Below are 15,392 nucleotides of genomic sequence, written 5' to 3'. Positions count from 1 at the left end.
TTAAACATGTGAGCTCACCATCCATTCATAGGATTTAACCATTCAATCATCTCTGAACATTGCTGCATTTGACTACCGACAGATGGAGGGAAGATGTGTGGAAAAGATTGTACTTCATCATATCGAACACCAAGCTTGTAGAACTTTTTTCCCATTTATTTTAAACACACAAGGACACACCCTTCTCAAGCAGACTAAAGATGACATGGAATGTTACAGTAAGATCTTGCATAAAATCCTGTGTGGTCAAAAAGTGTCCACCACAAAAGAGCCTTCTTCTTTCACACGTTTCTTTGTTCGCTGTTTTTTTTCTTCTTCTCCATTTCAAAGATGAATAAAGCCCAGATAATTCATTCTGACTTACATCGTTAACACTTATCACCACACACACACTGTACATCAACTCCCCTTGCAGAAAAGAAAAGAAAAAAAAAACACTGCAAATGTACTGTAGCAGTTAATGAACTGTGAGTCCAGCCATTGGGAATGGGTCATCAATGTGTTTGAGAAGCTTATGGTGATGAAGGTCAACCCTTGATCGCGGAGCGTTCAATACCATTTGCCACGGCGGTTGCTATGGGTTACTGTCCTTCAAACAGGCTCGTGGGAGATCAGAGTCCGCTCCTGTGGCGTAGTAAGGACACATTCAACTTTTTTTTTACCCCCTCAAGTAATTTAAAAAGTCCTCCCTCCTCCTGATCCCGGTCTGAGGGGGGGGCGAGGGGTGGCTGGTCAGGACTCCCCGTTCTGCACTTTGGACACGGGGGGCTGCATAAAGTCTTTGAAGGGCCCCAGGGCCTCCTTGAGAGCTGAGCTGACCTCCGAGGAGGAACAAGTGATGCATTCCACCAGCGTGGGGTACAGCGCTATCACCTGGGCCCAGGTGTTTCCGTCCACTAGACAGCAGAGAGAGAGCAAGAGAGAGAGAGAGAGATGGAGGATGAGGAGAAAGAGAGAACAGATGAGAGACCACATCAAACATACTGTTAAATTCCATGATACAGTTGAAAGCTGAAATAACTCTCCATCTGGGACATTTTACCACTGCTCTGCTTCAGGGGAGCCTGACGTTTATGAGGACTGAACAGTATTGGTACCTATATGCTGTATGTCGGCTCTCTACACCCAGTTCTCAATATCACTTTTAGAAACGATTTATTTAACCACCGTCATTAGAGACATTATGTAGTACATCCTTTTGCTTGAACATTTATCATTATCTACTCAAACTCTAAGTCAAATCCTTAAATTACTCACCATTCTCTGGCTGGGTCTTTTTAAGTGAGTCCATTAGAGTGCTAACTGCTTTTAAGACAAAGATGATTTCCGTGACTTGTTGCCTAGAGGGAAGATAACAAGATGATCAGGCTGACAGAATCTAATCCAACCCTCTTAATATTTGGCTTGACGATTAGTACACATCGCATCAACTCAGAGGGAAACGATAAACAGCCATTGGACGTGTCAACAAGGGGGGGGGGGGGGGGGGGGGGGGTGGGGGGGCGAAATAAAACGATGGATGGAAGGGTAAAAACAGTGCAGGCGCGAATGATGCAAATGGCATTAACCTGAGCAGATGGCAATCAAGCTTCATCCTCTGTGCACTGAGAAAGATACAGTGAGAGAGCTGTTATGCTAGTAGGTGTCTGCACCCCACACCCACCCACCCACACACACACACACACACAGACACACACACACACACACACACACACACACACACACACACACACACCCACACACACCCACACCCACACCCACACCCACACCCACACCCACACCCACACCCACACCCACACCCACCCACACACCCACACATCCACACTCTCTCTTTCACAGACATCCACTGTTAGTACCCACAATAGGGGATATTCACTGTTGACAGCCAGTAGAACTGCAGTGTCTGACATGATACAGCTGCCCGAGGGCAATGCCAAAGTACTTACCAATGCATCAACCCTCGGCTCTAGCTGAGAGTGTATGTATGGAGTGTGTTTGTACATGAGTCAGTGTGAGAGAGGATTATGTAGGGATATGAGAGTATGCAGTGCCTATGTATGTCCATGTATTATGTTATGTATGTGCGAGTGGGTGTGCGTGGGTGTATGTGTATCATGTGGGAGCTTGAAGTGAGTGAGCACAACATATTGAGTCTGTGTGTGTGTGTGTGTGTGTGTGTGTATGTGGGTGTATGTGCGTGTAACATAGAATTGATGTACAGTCCTTACATGGAATGTAATGTTTGCATTAGTGTATGTGTGTGATTATGGATGTGAGCAACTTATAAAAGGTGATGTATTTGTCTGCCCAGTACACGACGTTGAGGATCTCTATGGGAATGTTGATGTATTTCTATGGGAATTTATTGATTTATGAGTTTATGTGTGTGTATATGCCTCTTTATGTCTACCTGGAACTTTTTTTGTGTCTGTGTGTGTGTGTGTGTGTGTGTGTGTGTGTGTGTGTGTGTCTGTGTCTGTGTGTGTGTGTGTGTGTGTGGCCTTTATGTGTGTTGAAGCAACAGACCCATGCGAGCGGCGCCTCACCTGGGCAGTGGGCAGCGCCCGCTCAGCCTCTCGTCATCCACATAGCGCCGCAGCACGTCCTGCGCCCGCTGCAGCAGCACCGACAGCGCCATGCGCGAGATGTAGCCCTCCTGCGGCGTGGACACCTTGTTGCTGAAGGAGAACTGCAGCAGCGTCTCGAAGCACACCTTGGAGAAATCCTCTCGCATCCGGATGTCAATCTCGGCCTCTGCGAGCCACACAAGCGTGGGCGGGGAATGTTGTCACAGTCAGACACAGCATACAATGGCAGCAATTATATAGGCACACAAAAAAGGCTTATATGGGTTTGGAGTATACCCCCCCAAAATGCATTGCTCTGCACAAACTTAAATTACACAGCCCTTGATGTAGAAGATTATACACAGTAATATCCATGAAGTAAAAAAGCTGCATAAAAGTGCAGTGAGCTGAGGAGGCTATTTGAATGTGAGGGGGGGGTTGTGTTACTTTTGAATGCAGCTCACCAGTGAAAGACGAGGACTGAGAGTGGATGGAGCCTCTGTTGAGCATTGCCATGATCTGGGCAACAAAATCTTTGGGGATGAAGTTGGCGAACGGCAAAATCTCTGTGCTGATCAGCTGCACCACCTGTGACAGATAGATAGATAGATGGATACTTTATTGATCCCGAGGGAAATTAAGGTCATCCAGTAGCTTATACACTTCACTTTACTCACAAACATACATACATGAATCACAGTAAAAACAATACACATAGGGAGAACATGTACACAGGGAGTTGGGTGTTTGCAGGTTATATCGTGGTTAACGTTACATCGTTATATCGTGGTTAACATTACAGATCACAGGTTACAGGGAATCATCTCCCCCAAGTGATGTTGAGACCTACTACGGTGTAGACAATGGGAAGTCAGCACAAAAGTCCACGTCAATGTAGAGACAATACCTCAACATCGACTGCTTCGTTTTTCTGGAACTCCTGGATGGACAGGTTATCCGGAGGCGTGCTGGACAAAAGAGAAAGGGGGAACATGCTGGAACAGGCTGGTATGTAATATAATGTCAGTGTAATCCGACCTGTGCTGCGCCCTATTGTCTCACGGTGCTGATGTCGATACATATTCAGGGTTTATCTGGTGGAGCTGTGGCAGCCCACGTACCTTTTGGTGAACAAGAAATCTTCGAAGGCGCCGGCAAGCTCTGGCCACATGGTATCAAATTTGCCGGAGGAGGCGTGTTGGCGGGCGACGGGGAGGCCGATTGAGAGCACTTTGAGCAGCGAGGAGACGGCCAGCTTCCACGTGCTCTCCGCAGGGCAGGCGTACTTCAGGCCCAGCGGCATCCGAAGGGTCTAGAGACAGGGAGGAGGAGGAGGAAGGAAAGAGAGAGAGAGGAAGAGAGAGAGAAAGAGAGAGAGAGCGAGAGAGAAAGAGAGAATGGCGTGAGTGAATGTGAAGGAGAGTTAATGCAAGCATGAAGGGTATTGGAATTAGGAACAAAAGAAGAAGAAAAAACAGGCAAGGTCAAACCAGAAAGCCAAAACAAAAAAAGATAGAGAGTCAGGGAGCATGAGGAGGAGATCACAACAGGAGTTGTGGAAGGGTTAAGAGAGCAGAGACACAGTGTAGACAGAGGTAAGGATGAAGGGCAGCAGGGTGTGCGGCTGAGAATAATAACTGGGGCATTAGTAACACCGCGTGTGGACAGGGAGGCTCTCCTCGTGTGTGTGACTCCTGCTCCCTCCTCAGGCTGCGGCGGGGTGTGGAGGCCTCGCACGCTACCCCCCCCCCCCCCCCCCCCCCCCGACATCCAGCCTGGCCTTTCTCACGCCTCCCAGCCTCTGGACATCTGCCGTCCCGCACGTAGTGATTTCACTGCTTCTGACTACCACCCTCGGAGGTTCGCACGACTCCAATCACCGCGCACATGCCGTAATAACAGCAATTAAACTGACACAGCTGTCTGTATGAGTGCTCTGTGTGTGTGCGCGCGTCTCTGTATCATTAAACTATGAATCACAGCCTTTTGTTTTTGTGCCCCCTTTTTTGTATAGACAACAGGAAATGCATACTGGCTAGGCTGCTACACATGCAGCCTATGCGCACTAAACCGGATGCAATAATGAGCGCTGTGAATAGGGGGGCTTACCTTGATGATGTTTTGAAGAACTTTCTCGTTAATGACCGCCTTGTGGCAAGCAGTCTTGTGGTACAAGTCTACCACTACTTCAAGAGACCTTTCAGCAAAGGGCACATAGTTTAAGGCCACCCATTCAGCCTGTAGGAAAAAAAGAATACAGATAGCGAGAGAGAGAGAGAGAGAGAGAGAGAGAGAGAGAGAGAGAGAGAGAAAGAGAGAGAGACAGGCGGGGGTGGAGAGATGGGAGTGAGAGAGACAGAGAGAGAGAGAATCTTGTGTTCATAAGGGTTGACTTTGTTTATGACAGGACAGAATAAATCCATATACCTTCATGTGCTGACAGGGCAAAAAAATAAGGATCACAATCAGTAAGGTGGCATAGATTCAAAACAGCAAAGCATGCAAACGCAGTCAAGACCAAAATCCCAAAGTAAAGTCCATATGTACAAGAGTTAGAATGAATAGTGATAGGCAGACAGAGAGAGCACAAAAAGAGAAAGAGAGAGAGACAGAGGGTAAGAGTGAGAGAGACAGAGACAGAGACAGACATATGTGAGTTATGGAGGACAGAAGAGGAGGAGGAGGAGGAGGAGGAGGAGGAGGAGGAGGACAAGAGAAGGTGAAATCCCTCGACTAGCAGTGTTACCATTCAGCTAAGCTTGTGTAGCTAGAGGGGGACTGACGGAATGGAGACTCACCGGTGCAAACAGTTGGATCTTAAGTGGATCCATTGAGTAGTACAGAAAACAGAATGAGAGAAGAGTGAACAACCGTTAACTCCTTTACTGGCCACTACAGACAGTCCAGTGCCAATACAAGTATTGAACCGCTTGACCAACTGACGACATCAAATAAAGACAGATGTGCAGTGGATTTAAATACGGACTTTAGCTACGGAAACGGACACGGAAACAGACACGTTTATCTGGCCATTTGGTCGGTTGTTAAATTCAGTTCAGACAGTGCATTGCTGCAGCAACTCAGCTATGTCACTCTTCACACCGTGGCACTGAACGAAGGCCGATCAATACTTAGCGGAGAATTAAGCATCGACACGTTGGTATGTGACACTGCAACTAGGATGTTGTAGCAAAGTTGTGGAGGAAAGCACTGTGGTGTCAATGGGCTTCTTTGTACCATTGTGACATCAGAACCAGGAAGAGGAACCGAAAGGAGCCAGTACTCAGGGGGCACATGGATTCAAAGTTTACATCAGGGATGTGTTTTTTCATCTACAAATCCAGCTAAGAGAAACGGATCCATATCTCTACAATACTCACCTCATAGAGATGTAGGACACTCAACATCTCAATTTGGTAACTCTACGCACCACGAGAGCTCACGTGAACAACTATTTCTGGTCTAGAGCTCTCTCTCTCTATGACAGTCAACACAACCACTACTGTGAAGCAAGGAAATACACAAATAAAACACTTGATGCAATGTGAGGGCAAAGAGAAAGGGGACGCTGGACAGAACACACACACACACACACTCACACACACACCACACACACCACACACACCACACACACCACACACACCACACACACCACACACACACACACACAGCTCAGGGGAGAGGCCTGTCGGGAAACACTCATGGCCTACAAAACCTAGCAGAGAGGGCAACCAAGAGCACCGGAGCAGAGAGGTAGTTGTCACGTGGCCACCCACCTGGTTGTATTTAGCGTTGGCCACGTGTTTGGTCTCCACTTTGCCGTACTGCGGAGGCTTGCAGGAGAACTCCACAAACAGCAGCAGCTGCTCGAAGATGGCAGGGTACATCACCTGCAGGGTCTCCGGCCCCACACAAATGGCCTGCCATGGGAAAGTGGACAACACTTACATTCAGACATCAATGCCACACATACACACACACATACACAAACTAACCCTAACCCTTACCCACAGACAGACACAGACACAGACACAGACGACACAGACACAGACACAGACATGCATACGAGGACACTCCCATAGTTCACATTCTTAACACAGTATGTATTTTCACATGAAAATATAGAGTTTCCTAGCCAGGACTGTGGGAATCACAGGACAGCTGGGAGAGGTGGTTCAACTCCAGCTGGTTTAGCAGAGGAGTCATATAACCACTGGATTCCATCTTTTTGATCATAAATCAGTTCCCAGTATTCCGTATCAGTTTGCGAGAACGCAGTGGCTTGTGAGGGGGTGTTCAGGTGTTTTGTGTGCGAGAGCATCTACTCCTGACTGTGTAGGGGTTTCCCATGACTCCCATAAAGTTTCCCATGTTTGCGACTGCATACGTAAGAGTGTGTGTGTGTTTTCACAGATGTTCTTGTCTTTGTATGTGTGGGTGTGCAGGAATATATTAATATACAAATAATACATAGTTTCTAAGCAACTAAACATGTGTGAACTAATGTGTGTGTTCGAGGTGGTACGTGTTAACTATGTATTTCCGGTGATAATACTTTTACTTTGATAGGGACCGGATGTTGTACCTGGGAGGTTGTGGTGTGTGTGTTGTGCTGATTAACATGAAGTTGAACCAGTAAATAGAGTTAAAGAAACACAGTGTTTTCTCTGAGTTTACAGTACGGCACCTTCTGCAGGAGGCCGAGGGCAGTGAGCACGACCTCCTGCAGGCTGGTAAGCACGGTCTCGGTGTAAGGGGGCAGGATGAACTAAACATGTGTGAACTAATGTGTGTGTTCGAGGTGGCACGGCACACACACACACACACACACACACACACACACACACACACACACACACACACACACACACACACACACACACACACACACACACACACACACACACACACACACACACACACACACACACACACACACACACACACGGCACCTTCTGCAGGACGTCGAGGGCGGTGAGCACGGCCTCCTGCAGGCTGGTGAGCACGGCCTCGGTGTACGAGGGCAGGATGAAGGGCGAGGCGTCGGAGCTAATGGGCACGGAGACGGCGCCGTGCAGGATGACGCCCAGCTTGCGCAGGTCCTCCATGCTGAAGCCGCTCTTGACGTGCTGGTAGAGCGCGGGGAAGATCTGCACCAGCGCCGTTAGGAAGGGCTGGCTGGGGATGAAGGAGGGCTTGTCGGCGCCGGGCGGTGGCGGCCGCGTGCACTCGGTGCCCGTGCGGTACCACGTGTTCCAGGCCGACCACCACAGGGCCGAGTCGTCCAGCTCCTCCGCGCCACCGGGCGGCGGCAGGGGCGGCTGGGCCTGGGCGCTGTTCATGTAGCGCTGGGCCAGACGCTCGGCCAACGAGTCCGAGCGCAGCAGGGGTCTGCCGGGGCCGGGGATCGCCAGCGGGTCCACGAGCACGGGGGGCACGCACATGGCGGCGAGGGGTTCGGGTTTCTCCGTGTCCTTGACGGGGGTGACGATCTGCAGGATCTCCTGGAAGCTCTTGAGGGCGGCCAGCGAGACCTCGTTGTTCTTGCTGAGGGCAGCCGACTGGATGTGGTCCAGGAGCACCTCCCAGGCCTTGAAGAAATCACCTGGGGAAGAAGAAAGCCAGAAAGAAAGAAGCCAGATGTGAGCAAGATAGTCTTGAACACGTGCCTTATTTCTTCCCACTATGGTCAAACCCCCCTATACCTGCAATGTGAGGTTCACTGAGTTCATGTTACTGCAGAACTGCATTTTTTCCATGTATCTAATGTAATAAATATTTTCCATCTCCCTTGACCCTGTGAGTTACTACCACTCTATTGTAAATTAAAGGTAGAGTTCTGGCGAAAGGTTGTTGATATCTGAACTCAACAGCATTTCAAATTACACCCTTTCCCTTCCACACCCCTGAGGCAATGTGGTGATTGGCTGGAATTATTTATGGCTCGGTCTGAACCACTACGAAGGACTATGCAGAGCAGTTATTCTGTCCTAAAGTGTACTGGACTAGAATCGTGGACTGCACCAGGGACGTGCACAGGAGTGGGCTAAGGTTGCTCGGGCAACTGCCCGTTTGCCCTCCTCAACTGAAGTTGCCCTTCCGAAGGATATATACAGCGGGTGAAATAAGTATTGAACACTTTGCCATTTTTCTCAGTAAATATATTTCCAAAGGGGCTTTTCACATGAAACTTTCACCGCATGTTGTTAACAACCCAAATAATCCATACATACAAGGAAAGAAAAAAAAATACATTCAGAAATTAAGTAATGTGTATTAATGTGAAATAACACAGGAAAAAAGTATTGAACACATGAAGAAAGGGATGTGCAAAAAGGCATGGAAAGCCAAGAAAACAGCTGGAATATTTCAGTAATTAGAAAGCAATCCGGCCCCTAGTCAGTGCAAATTAATATCCCAACTGATGGCCTATAAAAAGGTGTCTCATTACCAAGGTGTCACACAAGAAGCATCGCATGATGGGTATAAGCAAAGAGCTTTCTCAAGACCATTGCAACCTTATTGTTGCAAAACAAACTGATGGCATTGTGGTTACAGACGCATTTCTAAACTTCTGAATATTCCAGTGAGCCCTGTTAGGGCCATAATCCGGAAGTGGAAAGAACATCATTTCACCATAAACTAGCCATGCAAGGTGCTCCTCGCAAGATTTCTGACAGAGGAGTGAAAATAATTATCAGAAGAGTCGTCAAAGAGCCAAGGACCACTCGTGGAGAGCTTCATTAAGACCTGGAATTTGCAGGTACAGTTGTTTAAAAGAAAATAATAAGTAATGCACCTAACCGCCATGGCCTGTGTGCACGCTCACCACATAAGACTCCATTGCTGAAGAAAAAGCATGTTGAAGCTCATTGAAAGTTCACAGCACGACATTTGGACAAGCCTATGAAATACTGGGAGAATATAGTCTGGTAAGATGAGAGAAAAATTGAACTCTTTGGATGACATAATGCACCCCATGTTTGTAGGAGACATGGCACTGCACATCATCCCAACAGTAAAGTTTGGAGGTGGGAACATCATGGTGTGGGACTGCTTTTCAGCATATGGTACTTGCAAACGTCACACAATTGAAGCAAGGATGAATGGAAAAATGTATCAAGACATTCTTAATAAAAAATCTGCTGCCATCTACCAGGATGATGAAGATGAAACAAGGGTGGACATTTCAGCAAGACAATGAACAGCCAAGAAAACTCTCAATTGGTTTCAGAGAAAGAAAATAAAGCTGCTAGAATGGCCAAGCCAATCACCTGACTTGAATCCAATTGAAAATCTATGGAAAGAACTGAAGATCAGAGTTCATGGAAGAGGTCCAGGGAACTTTCAAGAATTGAAGACTTTTTGTGTGGAAGAATGGGCCAAACTCACATCTGAGCAATGCATACAAGTAGTTTCTCCATACAAGAAGCATCTTGAAGCTGTCATTAGCTACAAAGGCTTTTGTACAAAGTATTCCATACATATCAGTTAGCGTGTTCAATACTTTTTTCCTGTGTCATTTCATATTATTAGACATAACTTAATTTCTAAACAAATTTGTTTTGGTTTCTTTGTATGTTTGGATTACCTGGGTTGTTACCAACATCTGGTGAAAATTTCATGTCAATTGCACCTTTGGAAATATATTTACTGAGAAAAATGGTGACGTGTTCAATACTTATTTTACCCGCTGTATATATATTTACGATCAGGGGACGGGGGGCGTGGCAGCAACGGTTAGTGAGAGTTTCAAATGATATGGGCAAAATTTGCGATCAGATGACGGGGGCGTGGCAGCGGCGGTGTCAAAAAAATAATGTGTTGCACCTTTTTTCCAGGGCAGAGCAACTGCCATTCAAAATTCCCGTGCACGTCCTTGGACTGCACCTTCACTGTGTATGGTTTGTGTAAAACTGATGAGTCATCATTTCAGGTTTCTTTTAAACCACCCTGATGAACACTGCAGATTGAATACCATGGCACTGTGATTGGACATCATGCTACAAACGTTAAGCTTTTAAAGAATCAATAAATAATCATTACAACATCTTCATTCCAGACATTGAATAGGCCTGCAATCACTCCCATACATACTATCTTTCTCGGCCTGAAATCTGTGTCCACACACCTAGCTGCTGCAGAGGGTATCTCCTGGTGTTGAAGATCCGTGCCACCCCAGCGAGAGTGAGCACCCAAGTCTCCGCCCACTGCTTCTCTGCCGTGTCCCGTGAGTGGTGGATGAGGATGTTCCCGCCCCCAGACTCGATCTTCTCCTTGTCGGCTGAGGTTGAGGACTTCCTCACGCGGTCCAGCAGATGGAAAAGCACCTGCAACAGACGCAAACACACAATGAAATAACCTTCCGATTGCTATACAACTCCTGTACGCCTGAACCACTATCGCCCACACTAGTCTAATGTTTATGTTTAATGTTTATTTTATGTCTATTTTTATTTGAATCACTGTGCATGTAATTTCTTTTTTCACGTCATTCCTTTGCTGTTAAGCACTTTGAGCTGCATTGTTTTGTATGAAAGGTTCTATACAAATAATAATAATTATTATTAGTCTACTTCCCGCTGAGTTCAGTCAGCACTACACAATCAATGTGCTCATACAGCCAGTGCTCCTGGTCAGCTCTAGGAGGAGGGGTCATGATTAGGGGTCACAGGGGACATGATTAGAGGTCACAGGGGTCATGATTAGATGTCACAGGGGGCTCCTTTACCTTCCAGACAACGATGTGCCAGGTGGGCTGCTGCAGGAGTGTGCCGTGGGCGGCGATGGTGGAGAACAGGGTCTGTCCGGCGCTCTTGCGGACGGCGGGCCGCGGGTCCACGCACATCTCGCCCAGCTTGGCGTAGAGACAGAGCCAGAGGCAGTCGAAGGGAGGCGCCGGGTGGAATGGCCTGTTGAGAGGCTCGCCCTTCTCCTTGGCTTGCTTCTCCAGCATGACCTCCTCCCGCTCCAGCTCGTCCGTGATGGTCTCTCCCCTCTGGAAGAAGTAGTCCGAGATGTTCCACTACAGGGAAATGAGGAAGAGGGAGAGCCAGAGCCAGAGCCAGAGACAGGTTAAAAGTTAGGTTAAACACAAATAATTGTTTTAGTTATTACAAATTTTACCGGGTTTTAGTGCTAGCCTGTTTTGCAGCGGTGTTCCTCTTACCAGAAGGCCAATGGAGGTGAGGCTAATGTTGAGCTCTTGGTTCTGAAGACCGAAGCTGCCAGCAACATCCACTACAATCTGGAGGCATGTGCAAGGCATGGTGGGTAGGAAGTCAGTGACCACCAACTGCAGGCACTGGAAGGCTGTTCGGATTAAGGACTCTCTGAAATGAAACACCAGAATCAGAATCAGAATCAGAATAAGAATCAGATTTTATTAGCCAAGTTAGTTTACATTGGCATGGTAAGAACATTTAAAGCACCTCAGTTTATTTTTTGAAGGTGAAGGCTAGTGGACGTGCTAATGCGATTCTAATTATGTGTCACACAAGCATTTGAATATACGCTTTCCTGAGATTCTTTCCACATTCCATCTGGAATCTCAGGGAGAGCATTTAAAGCTTTCCTGATGAGGATTGAGCATACTGTCAGTCTAAATTGAGCTCCAAAAATGAGACACTCCAACAAAAATGTAATCTAATACGGTCCGAGACCGACCCAAATTATTGTTTGGAAAAACTAGCCTCACAAGACTTATTATTTGATCTTGGCTCCTAATCAGTGGTTCCAAATCAACTAATTGATAATGCTGGCCTTCTCTGCCTTTCATGAGAACAGAGACAAGGGCATCATTCACTACAGCAATTCTGTCTCTGGCTCCGTCTCCTCTCGAGGTATTTGTCCCCTCACCCTTGGTCGTTGCGGATGGCTCCGATGACGCCAAGCACCAGGGGCCAGCCGGGCCCCAGGCTGTCCCCCTGACTCTGCAGGATCTGCAGGACACATTCCAGCTGCTTCTGCCTGATGTCGGCGTGGAGCACGTTTGAGAGCTCCTTCAGCGGATTCAGCAGGAGCAGCTGCAACCGCTATGGGAGGAGCAGAGGAACAGTGGTCAGGCCAACGATAACCATGTGCACGTATGCGCGCACACACGTGAGCACAACACTCACACACACACAGACACACACACACACACACACAGAGACAAACACACACAGAGACAAACACACACACAGACACACAGACACACAGACACACACACACACACACACACACACACACACACACACACACGCAGCACCTCTATGCAATAATGAGGCTTAATAAAGGGAAATGAATGTCTACATTGACCCTCATTGGGCCTGACTCTGAAGTCAGGGAGTCCAGACGGTAAACAGCCACATGACAGCCACTGGGAGACTATGACATCAATTACTTATGGACCTAAGGCAAGTTTAAAATGTGAGTCTCGGCTCAGTGAGAGAAACAGACTTTAAACAAGACTTCAAACATCTGAAAATCACTGAAAACCACCCAATTACCACTTTGATGTTGCATGACGAAATTCAGAAACAAAAACCTGTGTGTCCCAGAAAATAATAAGGTGGAACCGGGGTCTATACGGCTGCTCTAAGAAGTCGGTTCTGGTCTAGAGAGTACCTGGTTCTGGGACAGCGGAGGCTCATGCTTGTACGAAAGGCCAGCTTTGATGAGTGAGGTCACCGCCTCCGCGCCCCACTCTCTCATACGGGCGTTAGGGTGCTGACACACCTACAAGAGAAACAGAAGAAGCAGACAGAAACACAAGGGTATGGAGTGTGTTCAGAAACACACACACACACAAAGAGAGACACACATAGAAAGAGATTTAAGACACCAGAGACAATAACCGCATACAAACACATCAAAAGGCAAAACAAGACACAAGACTAGACTCGAGAGACGAGACAAAACAACATTAGGAAGCGTACACTGACACACTGTGATAAACAACACACAGAGAAAAGGAGGCAAACAAAAAACGAAAACACAGGCCGTTTATAAAGCGACGGGGACTTAACAAACAGCCGACAGGATAGAGTTTAACCAGAGACAGACAGAGACAGACAGACAGATAGACTTCAAACTGAGAAAACACAGGCAAGCGACTCCTTGTCGCTTTTCCTTGGGGTGCCCTCCAGTCAGTGATGTGGATAGAAGAGAATGACTGACACCCAGTGACAGAATCAGCTCACTCGTCATTGCAGCTGATAAACAAATCACTCTTGTGGTGTGCCAAGACGATTTCTGACAGTGCAACACACAGTGTGGGCTCAGTGACAATTTCTCATGTGATTGATTGTACATAGTGATTTACACGAAGAGTGCTGGTGAAGAATTCCTTTCTGGAAAGAATTTCAAACACAAGACGCACATTCTGCTACTTCTGAGTAGGTCTGTTAAATAACTCTTACTAATAATAAAAAATGACATGTAATCACGCCACTGTGTCATCATGACTGAAGTGAAAAGTGAAATGGAAGAAAAATCACATCCTGATAAGACAGTCCATCAAATGGAGAGAAGCCATGGCTGGATAAGCTTGCTGGCCTTCTATGTCCACATAAGAGATTGGGAAGAGAATCTGATCTTACCTTCTGCACAACCCGACGGGTGCAATAGGAAGAAAGACAGAAAGAGAGACAGCATGAAGACGACCATTTCATACATACCGATAAAAAGACAAACACAGCCTTTCAAACCCTGAAGACTACCACCCATACACAGAATGATCGATGAACAACCGCTTCCAGGTGGGGAATTTGGATATAACCGTTTGAATATTACACACAAGACAAAAACACACATTACACAAAGCTAAACTATAGATTGACTAAGCATAGCACAAATGGGGGGAAAAATGCATAGCTACATTAGCTTCATTACACTTCCCTCCACCTCATCACATCTGCTCTTCTCCTTCCCAGCACAACACACACGCACACACACACACACACACACACACACACACACACACACACACACACACACACACACACACACACACACACACACACACACACACACACACACACACACACACACACACACACACACACACAGTCACACACACACACACACACACACACAGGCTGTTAAAAGAGCTCACCTCCAGGAGATGAGCTGTGAGTGGTCTCCACAGTATCTCGATGCGGTCCATGTTCACCAGCCCCGTCTCTAAGAGCTTAGCCACCGCAAAGAGGGAAGGCTCCTGAAGCCACCGCAGGGAACACACGCATCACAAGTGTTCAGATGACAGAGCAAATCGTTTGAGATAGTAACATGTTCATGAAATAAATTAGTAGACAAATTGACAAACTGAATAGATTAGCAAAGTAAATAGGTGCTTAACAAACAGAATAGACTAACAAACTGAATAGACTAACATACTTAATAGGTGCTTAACAAACTAGTAGACTAAAAAACGGAATAGACTAACAAACTACATAGGTGCTTTACAAACTAAATAAACTAACAAACTAAATAGACTAACAAACTAAATAGGTGCTTAACAAACCAAAAAGACTAACAAACTGAATAGACTAACAAACTAAATAGACTAACAAACTAAATAGGTGCTTAACAAACTAAATAGACCTCGCACAAACCAAGCAGTGCAATCATGGTATTGTAGAACTGTGGTCCCACTATTCCTACTCACCTTGTTATTCCCAAAGGCCATCTCCATAGCCTCCATGGACAGAGAGCAGAGGGCATTTATCAGGTGATGAAGGGATACATCATCCAAGTACCTAAAGCCACACATCACACACATTAGAGAACACAAAATCAGAGTCTGGCTACTGGTGTGCACTAGTGACTCCTGGAGAGATGGGT

At 46.8% G+C, this 15,392-nt stretch overlaps 1 protein-coding gene across 7 annotated transcripts in view; it reads right to left on the bottom strand.

The window, feature by feature from the left end:
- Positions 1 to 200: 200 nt before the first annotated feature.
- mon2 (MON2 homolog, regulator of endosome-to-Golgi trafficking) overlaps positions 201 to 15,392 on the bottom strand; it is a 40,262-nt gene continuing 25,070 nt past the window's right edge. For 4 of the 7 annotated variants that reach the window (XM_080842661.1, XM_080842664.1, XM_080842662.1 and 1 more), the window contains exons 19-35: positions 15,217 to 15,307; positions 14,665 to 14,766; positions 13,176 to 13,286; positions 12,426 to 12,601; positions 11,737 to 11,899; positions 11,299 to 11,592; positions 10,699 to 10,897; positions 7,520 to 8,172; positions 6,344 to 6,487; positions 5,366 to 5,383; positions 4,677 to 4,805; positions 3,689 to 3,879; positions 3,475 to 3,535; positions 3,032 to 3,155; positions 2,547 to 2,754; positions 1,258 to 1,340; positions 201 to 896 (exon numbers count right to left, since the gene is read on the bottom strand). In XM_080842661.1, coding sequence (XP_080698787.1) covers positions 733 to 896; positions 1,258 to 1,340; positions 2,547 to 2,754; positions 3,032 to 3,155; positions 3,475 to 3,535; positions 3,689 to 3,879; positions 4,677 to 4,805; positions 5,366 to 5,383; positions 6,344 to 6,487; positions 7,520 to 8,172; positions 10,699 to 10,897; positions 11,299 to 11,592; positions 11,737 to 11,899; positions 12,426 to 12,601; positions 13,176 to 13,286; positions 14,665 to 14,766; positions 15,217 to 15,307 — 2,911 coding nt within the window. In that variant the 3' untranslated portion in view covers positions 201 to 732. The remainder of the gene's footprint in view (positions 897 to 1,257; positions 1,341 to 2,546; positions 2,755 to 3,031; positions 3,156 to 3,474; positions 3,536 to 3,688; positions 3,880 to 4,676; positions 4,806 to 5,365; positions 5,384 to 6,343; positions 6,488 to 7,519; positions 8,173 to 10,698; positions 10,898 to 11,298; positions 11,593 to 11,736; positions 11,900 to 12,425; positions 12,602 to 13,175; positions 13,287 to 14,664; positions 14,767 to 15,216; positions 15,308 to 15,392) is intronic. The other 3 variants (XM_080842663.1, XM_080842666.1, XM_080842667.1) reach the window with 1 other exon arrangement.

Source organism: Sprattus sprattus (assembly GCF_963457725.1).
Source record: "Sprattus sprattus genome assembly, chromosome: 7".
NCBI lineage: Eukaryota > Metazoa > Chordata > Actinopteri > Clupeiformes > Clupeidae > Sprattus > Sprattus sprattus.
This window is presented reverse-complemented; position numbering and strand designations above follow the sequence as displayed.